Here is a 21,447-nt window from a genome sequence, read left to right on the forward strand (position 1 = left end):
GTGTTGACTTATTCTACGATTAACCCTATAATAGTGTATGATGCGATAATGTTAGGCGTGGTGGTGTGTGGCGTGACGGTGGTATATAGGATATAAGCTACTAACATATGTTGTATGCTGTATGCAAGATGGTGCAGTCAGTCAGCCGCTCCATCCGAGTTTACTTACTGGCCCTCTGTACAGATCTAGATCAGCATATCATACCACTACACCAATTGATATATGCTATCGTCCTTTCCTGACCTATAAAAGCAGCACTCGCCAGGAGCAGTCACCGGGGACTCTTTTTACATCAGCCGCTCAAGTTGCTGACTGAGCATCGCCACCAATCTGACTCACACCAGTTAACACTCACACCAGCCAACGAATTCCTAGGTACAATTATTAATATACGAATCGCGATTCTATGACACTAGTATATTGATGATGCCGGTCCCATGGATGAGAAAACCACTAGGTATGAATACAGAGCAGGCGCAGAAAGCTGGCACCCGTCGAAATTAAACCATTTATGCATATACGATGATGAGCCCTTTCCTTGCCACGATATGACGTTCTTTTATTCCTCCTTGACGCCGCCACGGTAGTTCTTCTCAGCATTCTCAATCGATGCCTTGTCGCTCTTGATCTCACCCTGGCCCATGTTCATGAACCCAGCAGCGGCCTTGAAGGGGCGCTGCAGATCGCCCGTGGCCGGCTTTCCGAAAAGGTGGATTTTGACCAAGTTCGATTCGAAGGCGCTCTTAACGGGGAGAATAGACTGGATTAGGAGAGGGTTGGTGTACTTGAAGTACAGGTGCATCACGCCCATCATGCCGACGCCCATCAGCTGCGACTTCATGAGCTGGCGCAGCTGTGCCTTGTCGTACTCCATGACCGTGGTGGTGACGGGACGAGGCTCATCACCGGAGCCCATTGGCGCCGGTTCGACGTATTTGAGCGTAGTCATGTCTAGAGGAGGTCGTGTTAGCTTGTTTATGATAACGGAAGTAGTGAAAGTGGTCGCACCCTTCTTTCGGTTGATCACGTTTTGCAAGTAGAGATATATGCTCAGGATGATCAAGTTGGACACGGCATACAAAACGCGCACGCCGAGGAGGACATCGGGGTTGTCAAAGGGAACCCTTTTGGAGACCTGCATCATCCCAAGGATGATGACCAAGTTGGTTCTGCGAGCATGCTGTGAGCAACCGAACGTGTAATATGAGAACAGGAAAAACAAAAACTCTCACATTTGAGGAGAAACCATGATGGCGGATATGAACTGCACAACTCCAAACAAGAACCGGGATCACGAGAGGCGTGCGAGACAGGGAGAAGAAAGGCCGCTGATAAGGAGGCGCAATTTTCATTCAGGATAATAAGGACACTTCGCCGGTCGGGCAACCGGCCACGTGACCCCACCTCTTCTGTTCTAGTAGGTTCGGTGCTCTAACCCTAATAACCCTAGTAGCCCCAGTAACTCTTCCATCTTGCCAGGAGTCCATATTCCAGAATATTGTGATTACGATTATTATATACAATTAGCATGAACTGCTCTGTAACAACATTGTGAACTCCCAAAACCCAAAGCAGATTGAATAGGTCACGTGACCGATCGCTTCTTACTGGGTCCACCCCGTCTGGTCGCTCTCTTTTCTTATTCTTTTTCTCTTTCCTTTGTAGACCTTAGAAGATAGGTAGCATAAATTCGTTTAGGAGAATATCCATAATTGTTTGCAGCGTGAAGGAGAATGCGTAAACACTGTAGTCGATCGAGCTAGCTAGTCACATGATCGAGCCCACGGGTTGATGCTGTTGATGCTCTCTCCTCCAGACAGCCCGCCAAGGCCTGTGATGGCTGCGTTGAGAATGCTAGACTTCACCACCTGGAGCCTGAGACGCCCTAGGATGGGATACGCTATTCCAGATGGAGGCCGTATTCGGTGACTGCTCTTACTTTGCATTTCCAAGGCAATCTTTAACCCTTAACACCTGGTGATGGTGGACAGGTCGACTCGGCTGGCCTTACGGACCAGCAGGCGGCGAAATGAACTGTGCACACGCGCACACAGCAACAGGATGTGCACAGCAGGCAAATCCTGTGCAAACTGTCCTGCCAGACAGTCCGCCCTGACTGCTGGCTCTGGCTGTGGACACCGGCGTGAGCATCGAGCGTATGGAGTTCCATCTTAGGCATCGAAAGGGCGTCCGCATGGGGCTTAGCGGGCTAGGCTGGGCAGGCGTATCTCCCAGCCTCCCGGGCAGCGGCTGCAACTGACATTTCCCAGTCTCCAACAACAACAAAAAACACGCGCTACCGGTCTTCCGCTTCAACTAGCCCACTCATCCACCAAACCAATCCACGACTGTCGACTGCTGCATCATCAACTCTCCCGCCAACTCGCTTCAAATATAATAAATCAAAAATGGCTGGCGGAAAGGGAAAATCTATCGGTGGCAAGGGTGCCCCAGGCAAGGACGCTGCGGGGAAGACTCAGAAGTCTCACAGCGCAAAGGCTGGCTTGCAGGTCAGTCGCTGATTTCCCTTTCTTATCATCGAGCCCGGCGCTTGTTCGGGCTCGAAAGCGCGATGCGACATGCCGTCGATGGCGATGGGTTTGGGTGTGTCTGTTACGCGTCAACGGCGGGAGTGGTAAAGCATTTGCTTTTGCGCAAGCTGCTTTACCGGCGAGTGCAGGGAAAATTTTTTCTCTAGTCGCGCGTGATGGAAAGACTATCCAAATCCATGTCATCATTCATCCTGCTGGCATAATCCTCGCTATTTAACGACTTGGTCTAACTGGTGTATAGTTCCCATGCGGTCGTGTGAAGCGTTTCTTGAAGAACAACACACAGAACAAGATGCGCGTTGGTGCGAAAGGTATGAAAGCCTTGTCTATGCATTCTTATTTGTAATCTAACATACACGTCACAGCCACCGTATACGTCACAGCCGTGCTGGAATACCTGACTGCCGAAGTCCTCGAGTTGGCTGGAAACGCTGCCAAGGATCTCAAGGTCAAGCGTATCACGCCACGCCACTTGCAACTCGCCATCCGTGGTGACGAAGAACTCGACACTCTAATCAGAGCTACCATTGCTTTCGGTGGTGTGCTGCCTCGTATCAACCGTGCACTGCTTCTCAAGGTCGAGCAGAAGAAGAAGAACAAGCCTGAGGTGTAAAGCACCTTACAAACACGGCTATACGACTAAGCTTGATCCAATTTCCTTCTCTGATTACCCTCGGTCCGGTTTATGGTTTCTTTTTGCTTTTGCTTCTCGCGGTTTTCTGCCCTTTTCTTTGAAGTTGAACTTCTAAGGCGGTGTAATGGGGGTTATTTCTCTTTCTGTTTATCTGCAGTCCTTGAATTAAAGTGAGTTAACAGTGGAGAGGCTACTCTAGGCTATCTAGAGTGTGATAATGACTTGATTTCAAGACACTCATTTCTCCGTCCATCCATCGTCATCCAACCAACATGTTACTTGCTATGTGATGGGTTAGTGAAGGAACGAATTCGGGTTACCTCGGTGTTGGTGACGCGTTCTGTTTGATTTCTCTTTTTTCACGCGTTGTTTAATGTACAAGTAGGGAATATTAAACTAGGGAATTAGTATGCTGCGCTACTGTCTGGAGTATGCTGGTATGCAAGGAAAAAATAAAACGTAACTCTTGTTGCACCTCTCCATTCAAACCTGGTTACATCAATTCCGTAGAAAAACAGCACTCAATTATAGGCTGCTACCAATATCATCGAATTGATTAATTCGTCTACATTGAATGAAACCTAATTAATTCAATGACATCGTAATACGTAGTAGTTATTGATATAAATGATATTATAAAAAATACAACAAACCCTCCCATATACCCCGATATTGATGAACTAGAAGCAAAGAGAAAATGAGATAAAATAGACATGATTATGGCGGAGATGAGAAAATGAACAGATTTCTTCCCTACAGAAAGAACCATAAGGCAACATCAGACAAATGCAGGAAGAAGGGGGGAAGTAATCCATGTACAGAAATGATAAAAGCGCAAAACTCTCTGTATGCAAGCAACAGTAACCCGCCAAAGAGAAATGCGGTATATCATCTTCATCATCATATCCTTCTTTTTTTGTGATTTTTCATTCGTAAAGGCAGTAACGAGTCCCAAAACTTCTTTTCCACGCAATTAAGAAAATGAATAAATGGATAAATAAACAAATAGATTAAACGGATCGCAATAATAACCGGATTGATGCTCAGGTAGATGCTCATGCGTAATTTTCTTTGATATCGACGTGTCGATACCAGTCAAATTCGTGTTTCTTTTTCATCCAATCGTATTTCATGTTGGGCTGCCCCAAGGGAATATATCTAACAAAAACAGATCATCAGATTTTAGGGCTCACATAATGATAAAAGTTTTCGCCGGATCTCTTAAAAATAATTTCTTTTTGGTTTCTTTCTCTCGAGTCATCTCGTCGTCCATCATCGAATCGTTAAGCCCGCCAGATCCTAGGTCGGAGAGGGGCGAAATTACAACAAACTTTCGTGATCATTTCGTTTGCGGGGTTGTTCTTTGTTGTTCATATCGTTTTCATAGGCCGACACAAAAATTTAGGGCAAAGAAATGTTTTGACATAATCATCATCATCAATCTATTCAACGATTATCTCAACACCGGAGCCGGTACGAAGCTCGTCGCTACCACGGGATTGGTGGCCGTTTTGGCGTCGAAACCCGCCGCCACGTTCGGGTGCCGGTCCTCGGGGTTGTCGTAAAGGAAGGCGTTCCTGAGACTGGTTGTCAAATCCTACACCAATAGAGCGGTTGCTTCCAATAGCACCCGCGCCTTGGTTATCTTGTTCCCACGAGAACATTCCTCGTAACCGTCTGGGGCTTCCAGAAGGACCGCCGAGGCCAGTTCCTAAAGAGAGATTGCCGAGACTGTTGACGAGGAGTCCGTCTTCGCGCTGCATACCAAGAGAAGCGCCGGATGGGGTTGGCGTTAGTGTAGGAGTGTTTGAGGTTCCGCTTGTGGTTGCGGCATCATATGCCTGCTGAAGACGTGTTCCGTTGGTTTGGAGAGTTGCAGGGAAACTTGCAGATGAGGGTACAGGTGATGGGGTGTAAGAGCGCAGGTCAGCAAAGGACTTGGCGGCACGCAAGTTTTGCGAATTCCCGAACCCGCCTGGAGATTCTAGAACTCCTAGAAAAGTCGAGCTTTGTCCGCGCATAGTGCTGAACGGACCAGGTCCTTCACTTCGTGATTCACCGAAGTCAATCGTGGCAGCACGGTTGAGACCGCGACGGGATGCATCTGTCGATTGCACTGTAGCAGGTATAGAAGGCAAAGGCGGACTGACATTGGAACCAGGTGCGGCGCGGAAAACGTGCACTTGACGTTGATCGCCTGTTCCGCGGGATGCATGACCTAGGCCCATGTTATGGGCAAGGGTGTGTACGGTGCGTCGTTGAACAGGTGTTAGGTTTGAGGGGAAGATCAGGGCTTCCCGAGCAACGTCTTCCTTGAAAAGGAGCATTTGTGAGTAGAATTGCAAGGTCTGGCTGTCATTAAGATCCACCTCTGCAAGTAGTCAGCTAGCTATTCACGTATATAAGATATGACTAAACATACCAAGCTTCGGACCACGTTGCGAAACCGGTGATGGCGAGGTGGCAGGAATGTGAGAGGCAAGAGACGACATAGAGCTCTGTGTTTGCAGTTGCGAGGAAGCCATTGGTCTGTGCTGCTCTTCCAATTGCCCCCGACGCTCACGCTTTTCTCTCTCAATGCGCTCTCGTTCCTGCAGTGGCAGCATTTTCTTATACTCAACACGCAGTTTGCGTCCTTGCAACTCAAAATGATTCAGCATGTCAATTACCGTCGCGGTCTCTTCGGCGGAAGTGAAGTTGGCAAAAGCAAGACCGCGGAAAACGCCGTTATCAAAGTGGTAGTTGAAGGCATAGGGGAGTGGCAGATTCATCTCGGTCATCAACTGCACCAGCTGCTCTTTCTTGACGGCAAAGGGAATGTTCTTAATCACAATAGCGGTCGGGATTAATTCATCGTCACCATCTTGGCTGGCAGCCGACTGCATCGGGGTTCCTGAGAGAGGACCAGGAGCTAGTCCGGCTAAAGGACTGGGTGCCCCTGGTTGCTGATCTAACCATGTCTGTAGATGTCAGTGTACATACAATTGATAGCGATTTATGAATGATAATTCCTCGCCGAGATACGTACGGTGGGTATTCCGGTCCGGCCCCGGCCGGCAGGCTTCATCCTCCCGGTAGCAGATCCAATTCCACCAAGAGTGTGCGCACCGCTGAAGCCGTTGGGATTCCACGTCTGCGAGCCCGAAATCTCGTAGCCATAATTGGTACCGCCATGGAGCGGATTGAGCCGCTCGATTCGTCCAGTGTCGTACCTGGCGAGAGGATCGTCGTACGGATTCGATGGCATGGGTCCGTAGGCATCGAACTGACGCGACGGCTGGCGGTGCAGCGGTTGCTGATGGCGTTGCGATCCTGGGGATCGCGATGATGGGTTGTCGTGATACATAATGTTGACAAAAGGCCAGACAACCGGACAAAACGCGAGCGGATGCAGGGGAAAAGGAAGAAAAATAAAACAAAAATATAAAGCGGAAGCTAGCAGATCATAGGCGCGAATCACCACAAGTAAATGAGTAAATCACGGGGATCAATCCACTATCGAGTTGACAGGGTAGCGTGGGCAGACAGCCGGCGAGCAAGAGGGAGAGTGGCTGATGATTGAAATTGGAGAGTGGGTGAGGCGGGAGCGTGGTGCAGCGCAAGAAGAATCTGGATGGAAAAAATCCCGCTAACTGCTTCCGAGAAAAACCGGCGATGCAGCGGGCGTGCGACGTCCAGGAAGCCAAAATAAAAATAAGCCAGCGACGAGTCTCGAGAGGCAACTCTGTCGAAGAGGTGGCAGCGAGCAACAGCACTTCTACGTGGCCGGGTGGCTGTAGTTGATTAATATTTTGTGTTTTTCTCTCCCGTTGTCCGGAGCGATCTGGGCGGGTGACAAGCACTGTCGATGGCGACCACAACAAAAGCCCAGGCGGAAGCAAGCAGTCGTAGCAGCACACGAGAGGAGGAGAATGGGCCGGAGGGGATAAAAAGGAATGGGCCGGTTTGAAAAGGGGGGAGTGGAGGGCGAGAAGAGGGAGAGGAGGGAGAAGGAGAGGGAGATGAGGTACGAGGAGGGGGGAAGAAGAGAGGAGAGAGAGAAAGGCGCCTGGGCAGGCAGGCAGTGTGCTTGGAAGCCTCAGGCTGCTGAAAGGCGGTGATGGGCGCTGGGGAGGAAGGAAGTGGGGGACTGCTGCAGCTGCCGTGGTGCATTCTTGCTCCGGCCCATATACCATTACTCTTACTACATATTAATACATTCAATCCTCTTCCTGTGCTTCCCCTTCTGTTTCTCTCACTACTCGTACACAGTATCACCGATGCTCCTGTTGATAATGGTTGCGCCTGTCTGCTCCCGCTGTTCACTGGCCCGATCCGCACCGATGATTATTATTGCGAATCATGCTCGCTCGCAGGCTGCCCGGCATCTGCAGCCGCGACAGCCACGCAAGGTCAACCCTTCAGGTGGCCTGGCATTCCACTTATTCCTCTACCATCAGATTGCGTCTGTGGGGATAATAGCCATATGGAATATGAACTATGGCATATGGCATCACCTTCTCGTGAAATGAAATGTGTCTGCAATCTGCAATCTGGGCAATGGTTCGCTAACCCTGACTAGCGCCCCCTTCCACTAATACTCCTAGTCTCCCACCACTCACTAGTTGACGACGCGCTCCGTCCTCATCAGACCCAGACCGCATCATTGGATCATTGGATCTGCCCAAGTACGTATTCCAATTCTCCGGAAACATGGGCCGCCCCGTGCAGCCTGCGGACCGTAGCCTGCTTCCTTTCCGCGACGATCGTTCATCCATGATAACTCTGTGTCAGTCTCGGTCGAGTCTCCTGAGCTTGTACGTTGTGGGTGTGGCCTTGGAAGTGCTTTTTGAAGTGCAACCTCTCCCAACCAAACCAGGAATGATCCACACGGCTGGCTGACAGGCTGACCAGTTGCCTGTCCCAGGGGAAGAGTCCGATTATTATTTTACATAGTCGCCAGTCCCTCGATCACACTGTCACAGTTATTGACCATACGTCTACGGCGCCTCCGCAGGATGCTTCCTGCTAATGTCGAAACGACCGAGGATGGTCCCCGTCGTTCTTTGTTGCGGCATGTATCTTCCATCACTGCCGACAGTAGTGCTTCAAATGTGAGCTTGGCCACCCTCGTATTATTATTCGGTCCATTGCGACTCCATTTGTAGCACCGAGTCAACGCTAGGAACGAATGGCTAATTAAGCTAGCATTAATAGTTTACGGAGCACCTTTAGGCTTTAGCATGGAGTCATGGACGTCTAATTATCTGGTATCTCAAATGTTGCGACAGTTGATCCCTGTGGGCCAAAACTGTGTTAACTAGAATAATTAAGGGGTAGCCTGTCTAGCTTCATTCTAGAATGGCGCCTCTCTGATCGTAGCATTATTCTTAGCCTCCAGAGCTCGAAACAATACGGGTACGTCGCAGTAGTGCGTCTTTGGTGTCTGATATCTCTTAAGGGAGGTTTGTTTACTCATCACCGATTCCAGCTGCGACCTGATGTCACCCGGCATGTTGGATCATTCCAATCTCGCATGATCTATTCTCAAGTATTTGGCTTGGTGCATAAGATCAATAACCCCGTAAGTATTCAACGTTATTGCTCAAGATTGCATTCTTCAACGACAATAATATTTGACACTGAGCATTGTCTTTGAGACAAACCGCCCTATTCCTGATCTGTACTAGCTGCCTCAGAAAACAGGTATTCTCGTCATTATTCTTACGGTTTACTGCCTAGCATGATCCAAATATAATGATAATTTACCGCTACAAACACCGATCTGACATTTGTAAACGCAGGGCACAACATCTTCTACCCATCGTCGACACAACTTGAGTCCTACCTAGGCGGTACACCTACTGGTGAGTCGGATCTGGCTGGAATTGCAATCAACGGGAGAACTTGGCATTAGCATTTATGCCTCATGACCATATTTTTCCCATTCGACGTCTGACCAAGTCATATGAACATGCATCTTCCCCTGCTGGGATGGTGTCTGATGCATTCATTAGGTCTGCGGGGGCGACTCAAAATAAGTTGAAACATCCCCAGCCAGGTTCCATACTCGAGACAGTGGACTTGATTACTTCCTACACAACCAACCAAATGATAGAAAATAGCACAGCCACATCAAGTTCAAACTCACCCTGGGCATAGTATATATGAATCAACCCAATCACAACCTCTCGTCGCCTCTGTTTCAGAAGAGTGGCCACTGGCTTGTCTGTGCCATCCTGGTAAATCTGAATAATTACTACATGTACTTACTTCCTTTGGTATCCAGTCAAATACTTGCCACCGATCAATCGCCAACAATTGATGTAAATTACATGCAGTAATCCAGTGGCGGAGGATCTTGAATGTTAGTGTTGCTATTTGCCACTTAATAATAGTACTCTTTCCTGCTTCGCCCCACGGGCTCAGCCCGAAGTCGTCGTAGTCCGGGCTTGGCCAATAATACGCGGAAGTAATCTTGAAATGAGAGTCGGAAAATATGATCTGTAGAATGGAAGAAAAGGACTAAGGTTCTCGTAAAATACTCATGTGATTATGGATGACTTCTCGATCAACTTGTTCCGCTTTCCCCACCAGAAAGCAGTCAGGCTTATGTTAGACAAGCTAAGGTCCATTCAATCACAGTCAGCGTGGCCGCATGGTTGAGAAGAGACCGGGTTAAGTAATCTCAATGTCTATATTTCAATGCTATGCATAAAGTTGGGTTTATTGGTTGGGATAAGAGGGGAGTTTTATTGGATGAAGCCGACAGCTGAATATCAACAATGATATACACTGGGTAACTCTTTCGCTACTCCCAATGTTGGCTAATATTCATCATCAGCAATTTCATAAAACTCCACCTCTGCTATCATCGTCCTCGCCGGAATAGTGACACAAATCGGAAACCCGCCATAATCCGGATCCTCACTTGGCATCATTGCAAATTTACCGCTCCTCGTCTCATCGCCGTTCAAGATTCTTGCCGTCCCTAGCTCGCCAGTCTCCTTGTTAACCACGAATTTCTCTTCGAAGCGGAGAATGCCCGTGAAGGTGCTCTTAGGCGACAGGCTGCGTGCGCGGACCTGAAATCCCCACCCGATCAGGAGGAATTTGCCGCCACCACGGTGAATCACGATGCCGCAGCCAGGGCTGCGTCGACCAAAAACAAAGCATGGCTCGATGGTTATTTCATAGTGAGACCAATGGTTTATGACGAAGGGTTTGAAGTTGTCTGGCCCGTTCTCGGGTAGGTCGTCGAAGAAGAATCCGACTGATGAAACGTGTGATGTTCGTTGCGCCTCGAGTATGATTTGAGACACGGAGTCGAGCAGGGCATAATGTTTCGTGAAAGCGCTAGTTTCTGGCTCCAGGGTATCAATGCCAAAGGGTGACACCCCGATTGCTTGATACGAGCCATATGCCGCCCAAATTCGTCGTGCCCCGTACTCGTCGCGACGTTGTTCAGGGATGAAAAGTGGCTGGTTACGATGGCGGTACTTGAGGCACGAGCTTCTGTATTCGTTCAAATAAACATCAGGTGCAATTAAGTCTAGCGAAGGTGCGAATTGCTGCCAGATGTCAAGAACATTGCTCGTGCCTCCACCTGATGGGTAGTCTCCCGGTTTGCCTCCACCTCCCGCGATTACTGGAAATGCGTTGTCGCCGTCATCTCCAACATAGTTCTGCCATACGTTGGTGTAAAGTGGAATTGGGTATTCTTTCTTGCCAGCCTCTGCAACGCGGTTGAGGTACAGGGAGTAGTGGTATGCCATGAAGAGTTCGTCGGTGTGAGGGCCCTTTCCAAAAACCTGTTCCCAGGCACCCGTTGCGTTCTGTTGGGTTTGGAAAACCTTCAGGTTCTTCTGAAGGTCCTCATGAAGATTGTTCCAGTCTTTGGAAAGGAAGGTAAGCAAGTTTTGTGGCACTGGTTCTGCGAATCGCTTCTCTGCCGCAGTCGAACCATCTCGAGAGTCTCCCAACAGACCAGTCTCATTCTCAACTTGAACCATAATAACGGTCGAATGCTCACCGTCGAATTCTTTGAGATGCCTCATCAGCGCAGCAAAGGCTTTGGCATCAGCCTTGAGTGCCTCATCGTAGAATATCGAAACAACATCACCTGTCTCAAGAACACCGCCTGCTTTACGTAGCTTAGCTCGCGGAAAGCGTTTGATATCAGTCTTTATCCATGCTGGAGTGTAGGTCGAGATTCCTTATAGACAACTCTCGTCAGCCTGGTAACAAGTAGGGTATTTTTTTTTTCTGTTGCGCTTGAATAATACTTGCCATTTTTGAACGACCCAAACCACAAGAGTATTAGATGCAATCCATAATTTCGCGCACCGAGGATAACCTTGTCAAGCTCTTTAAAATCAAATTGACCTTCCACTGGCTCGATATCTTCCCAGGTAACACATCCAAGGATAGTATTGTAGTGAGTGTCCACCAATTTCTGCCAGACTGTGTTCATATACTCGGACGAGGTAAGAGATGAGTTTTGAAGTTCACCTCCTAGGATTAGAAAGGGTTTGCCATTCACGACGAGCTCTTTGCTTGTTTCCGTCTTGCGAAAGTGGGGGTATATGGAAGGAGACATGGTGACACGGATGATAAAAATTATGAAAGATAAAACGATTTAATCGATTAGGAGAGCAAGGGACCGCAACTATGGACTTATTTATATTTTAGAGGTCATGCTTTCCCTGTTCATTTCTCTAACACGGTCTCCGATTTGACCTGTATGTATGCCGGATAATTTCATGGGCAAATTTTATGAACAGAAACCGGCATTGGTGAAATGCTATTGGATCTTATCCCGTAATGGCCTTGCTGATCCCCCTCTCACATACATTAGAAACACATCCTGACTCGGCCAAGGTCAACATCGGCATGGTGGAGGTCGGGGGATACTCCGGGGTGCATTCGCTGGCTCCGGCTTTGACGCGATACTATTGGCAGATACCCCGGCAAGGACAAAGCCCAACCCTATTGAGTACATGGGATTTCCCCAGATTTCACCATTCTAGAGCCGGGAGAATTAACCGAGAGCACAAGTGATGCTCACTGTATGGAGTTTCGTTCCCTGCTCTTGTCTCGTATGCCATCATGTATAAAAAGAATGGTGTTTCCCACGATCCCTAAGACGAACGACTCTTTCCCGCACAACGATTAGAGAGGTGCAATTCATTAGGTAAAACCTTTCTCGTCCATCCTATCTTAGCCATGGCCACAGTGAAAGAAGACATCGAGGTCAACGCAGACCACGATGAACACTCATCCCAGGCCCCTCATTCGACTATGCCTGTTTCGAACGTCACTTGGTACAAGCACCCTGGGCTGCGTAAGCTTTATGCTATGATGCCTATCCTCTTTCTGGGTATGTTTTTGAAGTTGTGCTTTGCACCTAGTTTGTTTCTGATTCATATACAGGCTCAACCGTCAATGGTTATGATGGATCTCTTCTCAATGGCTTGCAGACTATGACCCCCTGGCAGGATTGTAAGTGCTCAGCTACTGTCAAAAGAGCCCAGGCTTACTCTCGAAGACTTTGACAATCCTTCAGGTTCTAGACTGGGCCTATTCACGGCGATTCAAAACATAGGTGGTATCTGCGCTCTGTTTTTCGGTATGTTTTCGAGAGTATCCACGAGATTTGATGCGTAGCTGACGGAATTCCAGCATCTTATGCTGCAGACATCATTGGGCGTAGGGCTGGTGTCACGATTGGCCTGATAATAATATTTGTCGGAACCATCATCCAGGTTGTTCCTTCAGTCAACTCCGGCATGTTTATTGCAGGTAGATTTCTAGTTGGTCTCGGGTTAGTGTAGTTTCACGCATTATATTTCCTATCGCTAACATGTTGAGCTTAGATCCAATATATCACAAGGTTCTGCGCCCCTACTAATCACTGAGCTTGCACACCCATCACACCGCGGCACATTGACGACTATGTATAACACTCTGTGGTATTTGGGGTCAATTATTGCGGCATGGACAGTCTTTGGAACGCTCAAGTATACTTCAGATGCCGCATGGCGGATTCCCGTTGGAATGCAAGCAGCAATGCCAACATTACAACTTTTGGGGATCTGGCTGCTACCTGAAAGTCCTCGTTGGCTTTGCTCTAAGGACCGCGGTGACGAAGCTTACAAAATCCTTCTCAAGGTACTACCTTCATTTTCAAACAGACCCAGTAAGCAGTCTGACCTTCATAGTATCATGGAAATGGCGACGTCAACGATCGTTTCTGCGAATGGGAATTCCGTGAAATCCAGGATACCATTCGATTGGAAAAAGAAAACTCGTCGAATGGATGGCAAGTATTATTACAGACGAAAGGTAACCGCAAGCGACTATTTATAATCGCCATGGTATCATTCTTTTCCCAATGCTCAGGAAATGGACTCGTATCCTATTACCTTCACGACATTCTTAACTCGGTTGGAATAACGGCATCCTATGACCAGTCAATGATTAACGGAGGCCTGCAAATTTGGTCTTTCCTTGTCGCAATTGGCTTTTCATCTTTCTTGGTGGATCTCTGGGGTCGACGAACACTTTTCATGATCGCAGGCGTCGGCATGTTGGTCAGTTTTAGTATTTGGACTGGGTAATTTTCTTGGACAGATCAAAATGTGAAAAGTAATCTGACAATATCACAGCTGTTCTGCCGTTTATGCACAAACCGGGAACTCTTCTGCAGGCAGTGCTGTCATTGCAATGATATTTATCTTCTATGGTGTTGCTGGGTTTGCGTGGCCAGGTCTGACAGTTGCTTATTGTGCCGAAATCCTTCCATTCAACATTCGAGCAAAAGGATTAGCCGTCAGTTTCGCGCTCACTGCCGCCTCCTCGGTGTTCAACCAGTATGTGAATCCGATTGGCCTCCAACATTTACAATGGCGATACTATTTTGTCTATATTTCCATTCTTGTCGTTGAGTGTCTAGCCATCTGGTTCTTCTTTGTTGAAACAAAGGGACCGACACTCGAGGAGATTGCAGAGTTGTTTGATGGCGAGAGTGCCAACGTTGCTCATGTGGGAAAATCTCCTTCGAAATACGAAGACCCAGAAGAGAAGCATTCTTGATAAAGCAGAAACATGAATTGATTTAAATAGCCGCGTGTGTTGTAAACATGGATGATTGCCGAAGTACGGATAACGTGTCATTGGCAACTTTCCCTCTCTCGGAAAGTTGGGGATCGATAGTGGAAGAAGACTCTTCGATAGGAAAAGAGTGCTGGAGTAAAAATTTCACAATCCATTTATCAACGGTGTATATCTTCTCCATAGATCTCATACAGGCTTTCTGGAAGGTGAAAAGTCTCTCGATCTGAACAATAGCCTCTTAGTAGATTCCCTTTACCAGTAGTGCAATCCTTAGAAGACTTACCATCATCTCAACAGCTGGCCAGTACTCTTTGAGCTTCATCAGAGTTGCAAAGTTTTCATACAACCTCGATCTCGTTTGCGTCAATTCTTCATGTTCACCAAACAATAGGGTATGGAGCAATGCTGCAGAAGAAACTACCGTCATATGTGCAACTATGAAATATACTGCCCCGCATCCCTTTATCTCGTGAGATAGTTTGAGTAAATCGCTGAACGCTGCAGCATGGTGTTTGCAGCGACTTGCGTAGAGTGATTTATTTGCCACTCCTCTTAGTTGGACATCTAAGTATGGAAAGTAAAGCAGGGTGGCGTAGTGGTGATACCCTAGGTGAAGGGCAACAAATGCTCGTCCAAGGCCTAAAGCTGCATGGCTCTTGAGATTTGTTACGGAAAAGTGGCAATCTGATGGCAGAATATCAATAAAGCTTTCTAAATCACTAGAAAGGCTATTAGTGATTTTCTCTGCATCTGCATCATTCAATACAGCATTGGCGAGACTTTGGTGCAGATTCTGAATGCGACCGAATATTTTTGCCAATATAATCATATAGCCCCAGAGACCAAATTTCTCATCCGAAGTATCCTCTCTGGCTAGAGCCTCTAGGTTTGGCTGCCAGAATTCGAGTTCCATCATAGGTAATGGATAGCGGTCGCCATCGGTGAGTTGTCGAGGAACCCCCAACCCAGCAGAGGACCATTGGTCGATCATGTAGAGCGACCACCATACTCGAAGTTTAATTTCCCTCTTAATTGGCCCATCTTGAGGACTTGGAGTAGGTAGACGAAGTATTTGAGCCAGTCTGAATGCAATTCCTAAATAGAAGACGTTATCATCAAATAGTGTCCTCCGAAGGGAAAAAAGCTTACCAAAAAACAAAGACTCAAGTTGTGGCTGCCCTTCGGCTCCACAAATATTGCCCACAAGAACACTAGCTTGAATATTTTCAAGATTCACATTAAGTGAGTCTATCTTGAAGAACTCTTTAGCAAGTTGGAAGAATTCTTCCGTTTGTTGTCGAGTGCCAGGGTCATCAGAAAATCTTCCAAAAGGCGTTAGATTTGGCTTTTCAGAAACTACAAATTTTCTGTACGATGAACTTATACCTGGCTGCCAGCCCCATAATACCGAAAAGAATAGCTTTCGGCAGAGTTTCCTCGCGAACCTGGGCAAGCAATGTAGGCGGGTGAAACATTGTATGCGGCTTATCATGAATCAATTGTAGGTACAAGTCCACAAGCTGGTCACGCGTTGCATTATCAACGTTACAGACTAATGCGGGCTGATTCAAAAGAGACTGAGGACCAGGCGCAATGGTTTTCGGTTGATTCTTTTGCAAACTGACAGTTAGCGAGCATGACTGTTTTCGCTGTAGACATTGGGTACAGGGTTGGTTGTCTGCCTTGGCTGGAATGCATTTGCGCTTTCCAGCCCTGCACTGTCTGCATGCCTTTGCAACTCTCATTCGAAATATGTATACAGGAAACAGAACCAATGGCGACTGATGTCAATGGTGGATCGTTAACATCAGGTTCAGATGTTGTTGATGATGGCTCTGAGAGATGCATGAGGAGAGTGAGCCTTGTTTCCTGAGCAGAAAATGAGGAAGCCGCAGTGGTCCCACATTTACACCTGGGGCAGACCCAATGGCATCAAATATATTCAACTCACCAATTGATGCCGTTCGATTTTATTGATTTTTCTATCTCCTTTTGGAGGTTGCATGTAAGCCTATGTCTATAAACGAAGAGATGAGTGAGATGGAACTTCCGCGAGTATACAAATATACCTGCCATAGCGAGCCACATCAAGAGTCATCAACATGCATCTTACTTTCCATCATATCAACACTAATGTCAAAATCCTTGACCGCCAAAAATATACATCAATCGAAACACTTTTAAGTAGCCATCGATGGGTGGTTCATGCTATTAACTGTTCTAAGAATCAACCATGTCGATGTTTGAGACATCACGAGGAATTTTATCATGAATCATCATTTCAATCATCGTTTCTTGAACTTAATCTCACTCCTGCACAGCTACAGATTGCTTTGCTAGAATTTGCGCCGCATAGCTTGACACATCGTCCACTACCACGACCTTTTTGAACGGCTCTAGTTGCTGCTCGCTCCAATTCTTTAGGATCAGGTCCTGATAGGATGAAAGTCCCATCAAAGCCCCTGACAAGATAAGCGCGCTTCTACTGGGATCACATAATCCAGCCTTACACAACGGCTTGATAAGGTCAATCAGGGACCCGGCTGCCGATTTCAGGATGGCGAGAGCCTGGGAGTCAGGATTATCTTTTCTAAATCCCAAGGCAGTAACAACATTCGCAAGGTCACTAATTTGACGTTTCGGTTGTGACCCGGCTCCAAAGACATTTGAGAGAACTTCTCTCTTGGTACAGTTGAGTCTAGCTAGAATTCGAGATTCAAGTTCACTGGTCTTCCGCGCATCGTCAAATTGGCTCTGCTCTATACCAGCCAACACAGTTTGCAGTGCTCTTTTTCCAATATCAAATGCACTGCCGTGGTCACCCAAGAGATACCCCCATCCTCCTGTCCGACCTAACTGGATAATTTCGCCTCTAGAATCCCTTTTGAACGCGGTAGCCACAGATCCAGTTCCTGCAATTACCGAGACACCAGTTTCAACCGAGTTATCTGTGACGATTCCTGAACTAAGCAGCATATCGTCGCTTGTGAGGCGTAAGGTACCATGGTGGAAAGAAACTCCAAAAAGCTCTTCTAGACGTTGTATTAATGTTTCAACCTGGTCGGCAGCATGGTACAGTCCAGCAAGTCCTACCCAGACCCGTGTAAACCTGGGGATGTCGGCCATACCTAGGCCGTATGTTTTGGACACACACGACCAGGATTGGTATGTAGCTAATTTTATTTGAGTAAGAATGTCCTCTAAAGTGACACAGTTAAAATTACAAGCGCCTGCTGTCCCTTTTCCCACGACTTTGGACCGTGTGGCAATGGATACCGTGCATTTTGTTCCGCCACCATCGACACAAAGAAAGTATTCGGAATTTTTAGGGGTGTATAAACCTTGTGGAGAGGCCTGATTTCTCAGTCTCTCAACAAATATGTGAAACTTATCATTTGCTAATTGCAACTGATGCCTAGCGAGATCTGGATTCAGACCAGAAGTAGCTACAGCACAGGCTAGTTTGACGCTCCCCCCGCACTGCTCTATAAGTTGATCGAGAGCAGGGTCGGCTTCACTTGTCTCTGAATTTTTGAGAACTCTTGTTGATTGTGTTCCATTTGTGTCGTCCAGAACGTGTATTGGGGTTCCTTCGCAAACCTGGCGCACAATTCTTCTTGCTCGAGCCTTGAGCTTGTCATTTTTCACTCGGACATCAATCATGAGACCCTTATAAGTCTTTCCAAGTTTTACCATAGTGCATGTGCTGATCATGTTGAGAATTTGCTTGGCAGCACCACCTGCTTTTAGGCGAGTGCTGCCAGCAAGGAACTCGGGTCCTACCAAGGCACATATGGTATATTTGACTCCAAGGTCATCAATACTGGACGGCTGTGCGTTGGTAATTCCAGCGGTAAGTGCATCTCTTCTTAGAGCCACCTTGAGTGCACCAAGAACAAATGGTGTTCTTCCTGACGCAGAGATGCCTATGACTGTGTCTTTGGACGTCAGTTGTAGCGCCTCAAGTTTGGCAACCCCGTCAGTCTCAGAATCCTCGGCACCTTCTCGAGCCTGGATAATAGCTTCAGTCCCACCGGCAACAACAGCCAGAAACTGACTGGGATCCGCAGAGAAAGTGACCGGCAGCTCGCTGCTGTCCATAAAGCCTACTCGGCCACTATTCCCTGCACCGACATATATGAGTCTGCCTCCGACTTTGAGCCGGACTACCAGATCATCGATTAGTGATGCAATTATAGGCAGACAGCACGCAACCGAGCCCGCTACTTGCTCTTCCTCCTGATTGAAAGCAGTGCAAAGTCCTAGAGTGTCGAGAAAGTCGATTTTGTGCGCTACCGAGTTTCGAGCTTCGGTCTGGAGCTGGCCCAAAGTCTCGATATGCTCTGATGGCGTCATGACGCTAATTATTAGCGCCTGAAAAATAATTCCTTGAACGTATATCACAGGCAATCGACTTTTATTTATGCAGACAGCTGCGTATGGCGCACGCAATCAAGGCGTGTTTAGGAGTGCTCGTAGGCGAGGTATGCGGATGTCGGGAGGCGACATCCGCGCCCGATTTCCGGATGAAAAGTTTCGCAAATTAGAAAGCCAACTTTTTATTCTAGGAAGAGGTCTCCCCCGATTACTACTCGAATCCAGTTTGTTTGTCATATCGTTCATGTGGTCCCCCCAAATGTTTTTTTGAGACCCATCTTCGGATCGCGGTCCATTCGCGCTTTCGAGATAGTGTTTCTGCGCCAGGGTATATATAGGCTCTCATCCCCTTTCGCCTACTCAGACGTCTCAAGAAGCAGCCTTCTCTTAATCAAAATCACATCGTATTCCACAATGTCAGCTACTAAATCTGGAACGGACGTAACCTCGTCTATCCAAAATAGCGATGTTACCCCATCCAGAAGTATCCTCCTCAAAATATATCATGACCCGTGGTTCCAGGTTTTCCTGATCTCGTTGATATCATTCTGCAATCCCGGGATGTACAACGCTCTCACTGGAATGGGGGGATCCGGCCAGGTTGACAGTACTGTTGCTGCCAACTCCAATGTTGCGACGCACGCCTGTACTGCTGGTGCCGCGTTAGTTTTTGTCGGTGCTTTCTACAAATATCTCGGCCCTCGCCTGTCACTTCTCCTTGGTGGGTGGACATATGCCCTATACGCAGGGTCTTTGCTCAACTTCAATCGAACTGCGAATGGCCCATTTGTGATTGCTGCAGGCGCATTGCTGGGTCTCGGCGCAGCATTTTTTTGGGTTGCGCAAGGCACAATCATGGTCACATATACCAACGATAGCACCCGAGGAAGAGCAATCGCTTTGTTCTGGGTGATATTTAATCTTGGAGGAGCTATCGGTTCGCTTGCTAGTTTTGGACTCAATTATCATTCCAAATCCGGCACAGTCACTGACTCCACGTATATCGCATACATTGTGGTCATGCTATTCGGTTGGGTCTTGTCTGTATTTGTTTCATCCACCGAGTTCCTATCTCGCAAATATAGCGGTGGTCGTATTTCGGAAGAATCGAAGAAACTTAACTGGGCTAATTTGAAGATTACAATCTTCGAGAGCATCAAAATCGTGTTTGATTGGAAGGTTATGTGCCTATACCCTATGTTCTTCAATGCCAACGTGTTCTATTCATATCAGCAAAACGATGTCAACGGGATGACATTCAACCTGCGAACCCGGTCGCTCAATAGTGCGCTGTACTGGATTGCGCAGATGGTCGGCGGACTCTTGATGGGCTACATCCTAGACATCAACCAGATAAATCGGCGAACCCGAGCAAAAATTGGCTGGGCTATACTTCTTGTCACGGGGATGGTTATCTGGGGTGGAGGATACAAATTCCAGGTCTGGGATGACAAGCGCCTGCGAAACGGTCTCAAGCAGGACATTGACTACAAAGCCGGAAGCGTATTTCTCGGTCCCATGTTTCTGTACTTCTTCTATGGCGCCTATGATGCATTCTGGCAGGCTTACTGCTACTGGATCATCGGGGCACAGTCGCACGACCCGGTAGTCAATGCAGTTATTGTCGGTGCTTACTCGGCTCTTAAGCCTGCTGGTGGAGCAATGGCCTGGCGAGTGAATGCTAATGGGGTCAGTGCTATGACTCAATTTGCGATGAACTGGGGTCTTACCATTGGAAGCTTGGTGGTGGCTGTTCCAACTGTATTGACGTTGAACAAGGCTGGTTATGCGGCTGAACAGACGGAAGTGGACACAAAGACTTTTGAGGATGTTGAAGTCTAAGTGCGTGTTTGTCAATTGATAAATATCAAGGCAGTATATTGAGTAAATTTCGAATAATGAATTCACCAGCCTGGAATCAATGTTATAAATCGAGTATGGGGAAAGGTTTTCCAGTCGTTATATGAGATTTCTTTTGAGCAGACGATCGTATTTAGTTACTTAATCAAATTAAAAAGTAAGATGTATTCAATAGAAATGAATCAAGCCAGAGTGTATACCCGGCCCAGGTCCGGGTATACACAATGTGCACACCACTAAGTTTCCCTTATGGTGAGTAATACTATCTACTAATCTCCCTACTGAAGTAGAGGTCCTCGCAGTCGAGTACCAAAGGATAGCGGGGATAAATGCTCCTTTTTAACACCATACTTTGCCGCTCTGTAGCCGAGGGCAGGTTTTCCCCTTCAGCCAGCGGATTGCACACATACGCGGGGATCCAGTTGATGTTGGTGCTCCCATAACCGATCAAGATGTTGGTGGAGGCGGTGTTGTCGAATACACGAAACTGCGAGCCCCTTGCAGCGCTGGGAACTGCCCAGGCAAGGATCAGGTTAGAAAGTACGTATATGGGGGATCGAATAGGGAGGAGCTATTAAAAAACGAGCATTATGCATCATCCATTATCCTACTGGCTGCCTTTAATGCGACTCCAGTTGCCAGTGTCAGCGACTCCGCGAATGGCGCCATTGTAGCTCAAATAAGCCAAGAATGGCCTCATGCCTGGTTGTAGTGGAATGCAATTTAGCGAAGTAGTGCAAAGAGGGAGCGACATCCGACGGGGGCGGCAGTCGGGTTTCTGTCCCAAGAACACTAAGATCCAGAGCCAGCCGCACTTTGGCGATAACATCATTTTCTGGTACGCTCGCGTGATCCGAGCGCCCCCGCAGCGTCGCTGACAACGCCCCTTTTCCTCCATCATGGATTGTGACTGTGTTCTCTGCTGCATCG

The 21,447-nt window shown here is 47.6% G+C and overlaps 8 protein-coding genes across 8 annotated transcripts; 3 read left to right on the forward strand and 5 right to left on the reverse strand.

Annotated features, from left to right (window-relative positions):
• Window positions 1–559: 559 nt before the first annotated feature.
• Window positions 560–1,249, reverse strand: BGW36DRAFT_397431 (putative phosphate transporter; the record flags this gene model as incomplete). Its single annotated transcript, XM_046218296.1, has 3 exons — window positions 560–951; window positions 1,009–1,169; window positions 1,233–1,249. The coding sequence occupies 3 exons, from the start codon at window positions 1,247–1,249 to the stop codon at window positions 560–562; spliced, it is 570 nt and encodes a 189-aa protein (XP_046072484.1).
• Window positions 1,250–2,408: 1,159 nt separating this feature from the next.
• BGW36DRAFT_397432 (histone-fold-containing protein) lies at window positions 2,409–3,165 on the forward strand (the record flags this gene model as incomplete). The annotated part of the gene is made up of 3 exons (XM_046218297.1): window positions 2,409–2,510; window positions 2,794–2,863; window positions 2,918–3,165. The coding sequence occupies 3 exons, from the start codon at window positions 2,409–2,411 to the stop codon at window positions 3,163–3,165; spliced, it is 420 nt and encodes a 139-aa protein (XP_046072485.1).
• Window positions 3,166–4,628: 1,463 nt separating this feature from the next.
• Window positions 4,629–6,532, reverse strand: BGW36DRAFT_427733 (putative R3H domain protein; the record flags this gene model as incomplete). The annotated part of the gene is made up of 3 exons (XM_046220450.1): window positions 4,629–5,557; window positions 5,609–6,146; window positions 6,215–6,532. 3 exons carry the CDS (start codon window positions 6,530–6,532, stop codon window positions 4,629–4,631), a joined length of 1,785 nt encoding a protein of 594 aa, XP_046072486.1.
• Window positions 6,533–9,992: 3,460 nt separating this feature from the next.
• On the reverse strand, window positions 9,993–11,764 carry BGW36DRAFT_397434 (beta-galactosidase; the record flags this gene model as incomplete). Its single annotated transcript, XM_046218298.1, has 2 exons — window positions 9,993–11,380; window positions 11,455–11,764. 2 exons carry the CDS (start codon window positions 11,762–11,764, stop codon window positions 9,993–9,995), a joined length of 1,698 nt encoding a protein of 565 aa, XP_046072487.1.
• A 626-nt stretch (window positions 11,765–12,390) lies between these two features.
• Window positions 12,391–14,275, forward strand: BGW36DRAFT_397435 (general substrate transporter; the record flags this gene model as incomplete). The annotated part of the gene is made up of 8 exons (XM_046218299.1): window positions 12,391–12,544; window positions 12,598–12,666; window positions 12,713–12,793; window positions 12,847–12,988; window positions 13,041–13,335; window positions 13,386–13,780; window positions 13,833–14,208; window positions 14,237–14,275. The coding sequence occupies 8 exons, from the start codon at window positions 12,391–12,393 to the stop codon at window positions 14,273–14,275; spliced, it is 1,551 nt and encodes a 516-aa protein (XP_046072488.1).
• A 6-nt stretch (window positions 14,276–14,281) lies between these two features.
• Window positions 14,282–15,755, reverse strand: BGW36DRAFT_427736 (uncharacterized protein; the record flags this gene model as incomplete). Its single annotated transcript, XM_046220451.1, has 4 exons — window positions 14,282–14,503; window positions 14,564–15,375; window positions 15,430–15,602; window positions 15,667–15,755. 4 exons carry the CDS (start codon window positions 15,753–15,755, stop codon window positions 14,282–14,284), a joined length of 1,296 nt encoding a protein of 431 aa, XP_046072489.1.
• Window positions 15,756–16,587: 832 nt separating this feature from the next.
• On the reverse strand, window positions 16,588–18,636 carry BGW36DRAFT_407736 (putative glucokinase regulator family protein; the record flags this gene model as incomplete). The annotated part of the gene is made up of 1 exon (XM_046219056.1): window positions 16,588–18,636. One exon carries the CDS (start codon window positions 18,634–18,636, stop codon window positions 16,588–16,590), a length of 2,049 nt encoding a protein of 682 aa, XP_046072490.1.
• A 244-nt stretch (window positions 18,637–18,880) lies between these two features.
• Window positions 18,881–20,499, forward strand: BGW36DRAFT_341969 (major facilitator superfamily domain-containing protein; the record flags this gene model as incomplete). The annotated part of the gene is made up of 1 exon (XM_046213107.1): window positions 18,881–20,499. The coding sequence occupies exon 1, from the start codon at window positions 19,072–19,074 to the stop codon at window positions 20,497–20,499; it is 1,428 nt and encodes a 475-aa protein (XP_046072491.1). The 5' UTR covers window positions 18,881–19,071.
• Window positions 20,500–21,447: the final 948 nt, after the last annotated feature.

The sequence above is a fragment of the Talaromyces proteolyticus genome, assembly GCF_021365285.1.
Source record: "Talaromyces proteolyticus strain PMI_201 chromosome Unknown BGW36scaffold_6, whole genome shotgun sequence".
NCBI lineage: Eukaryota > Fungi > Ascomycota > Eurotiomycetes > Eurotiales > Trichocomaceae > Talaromyces > Talaromyces proteolyticus.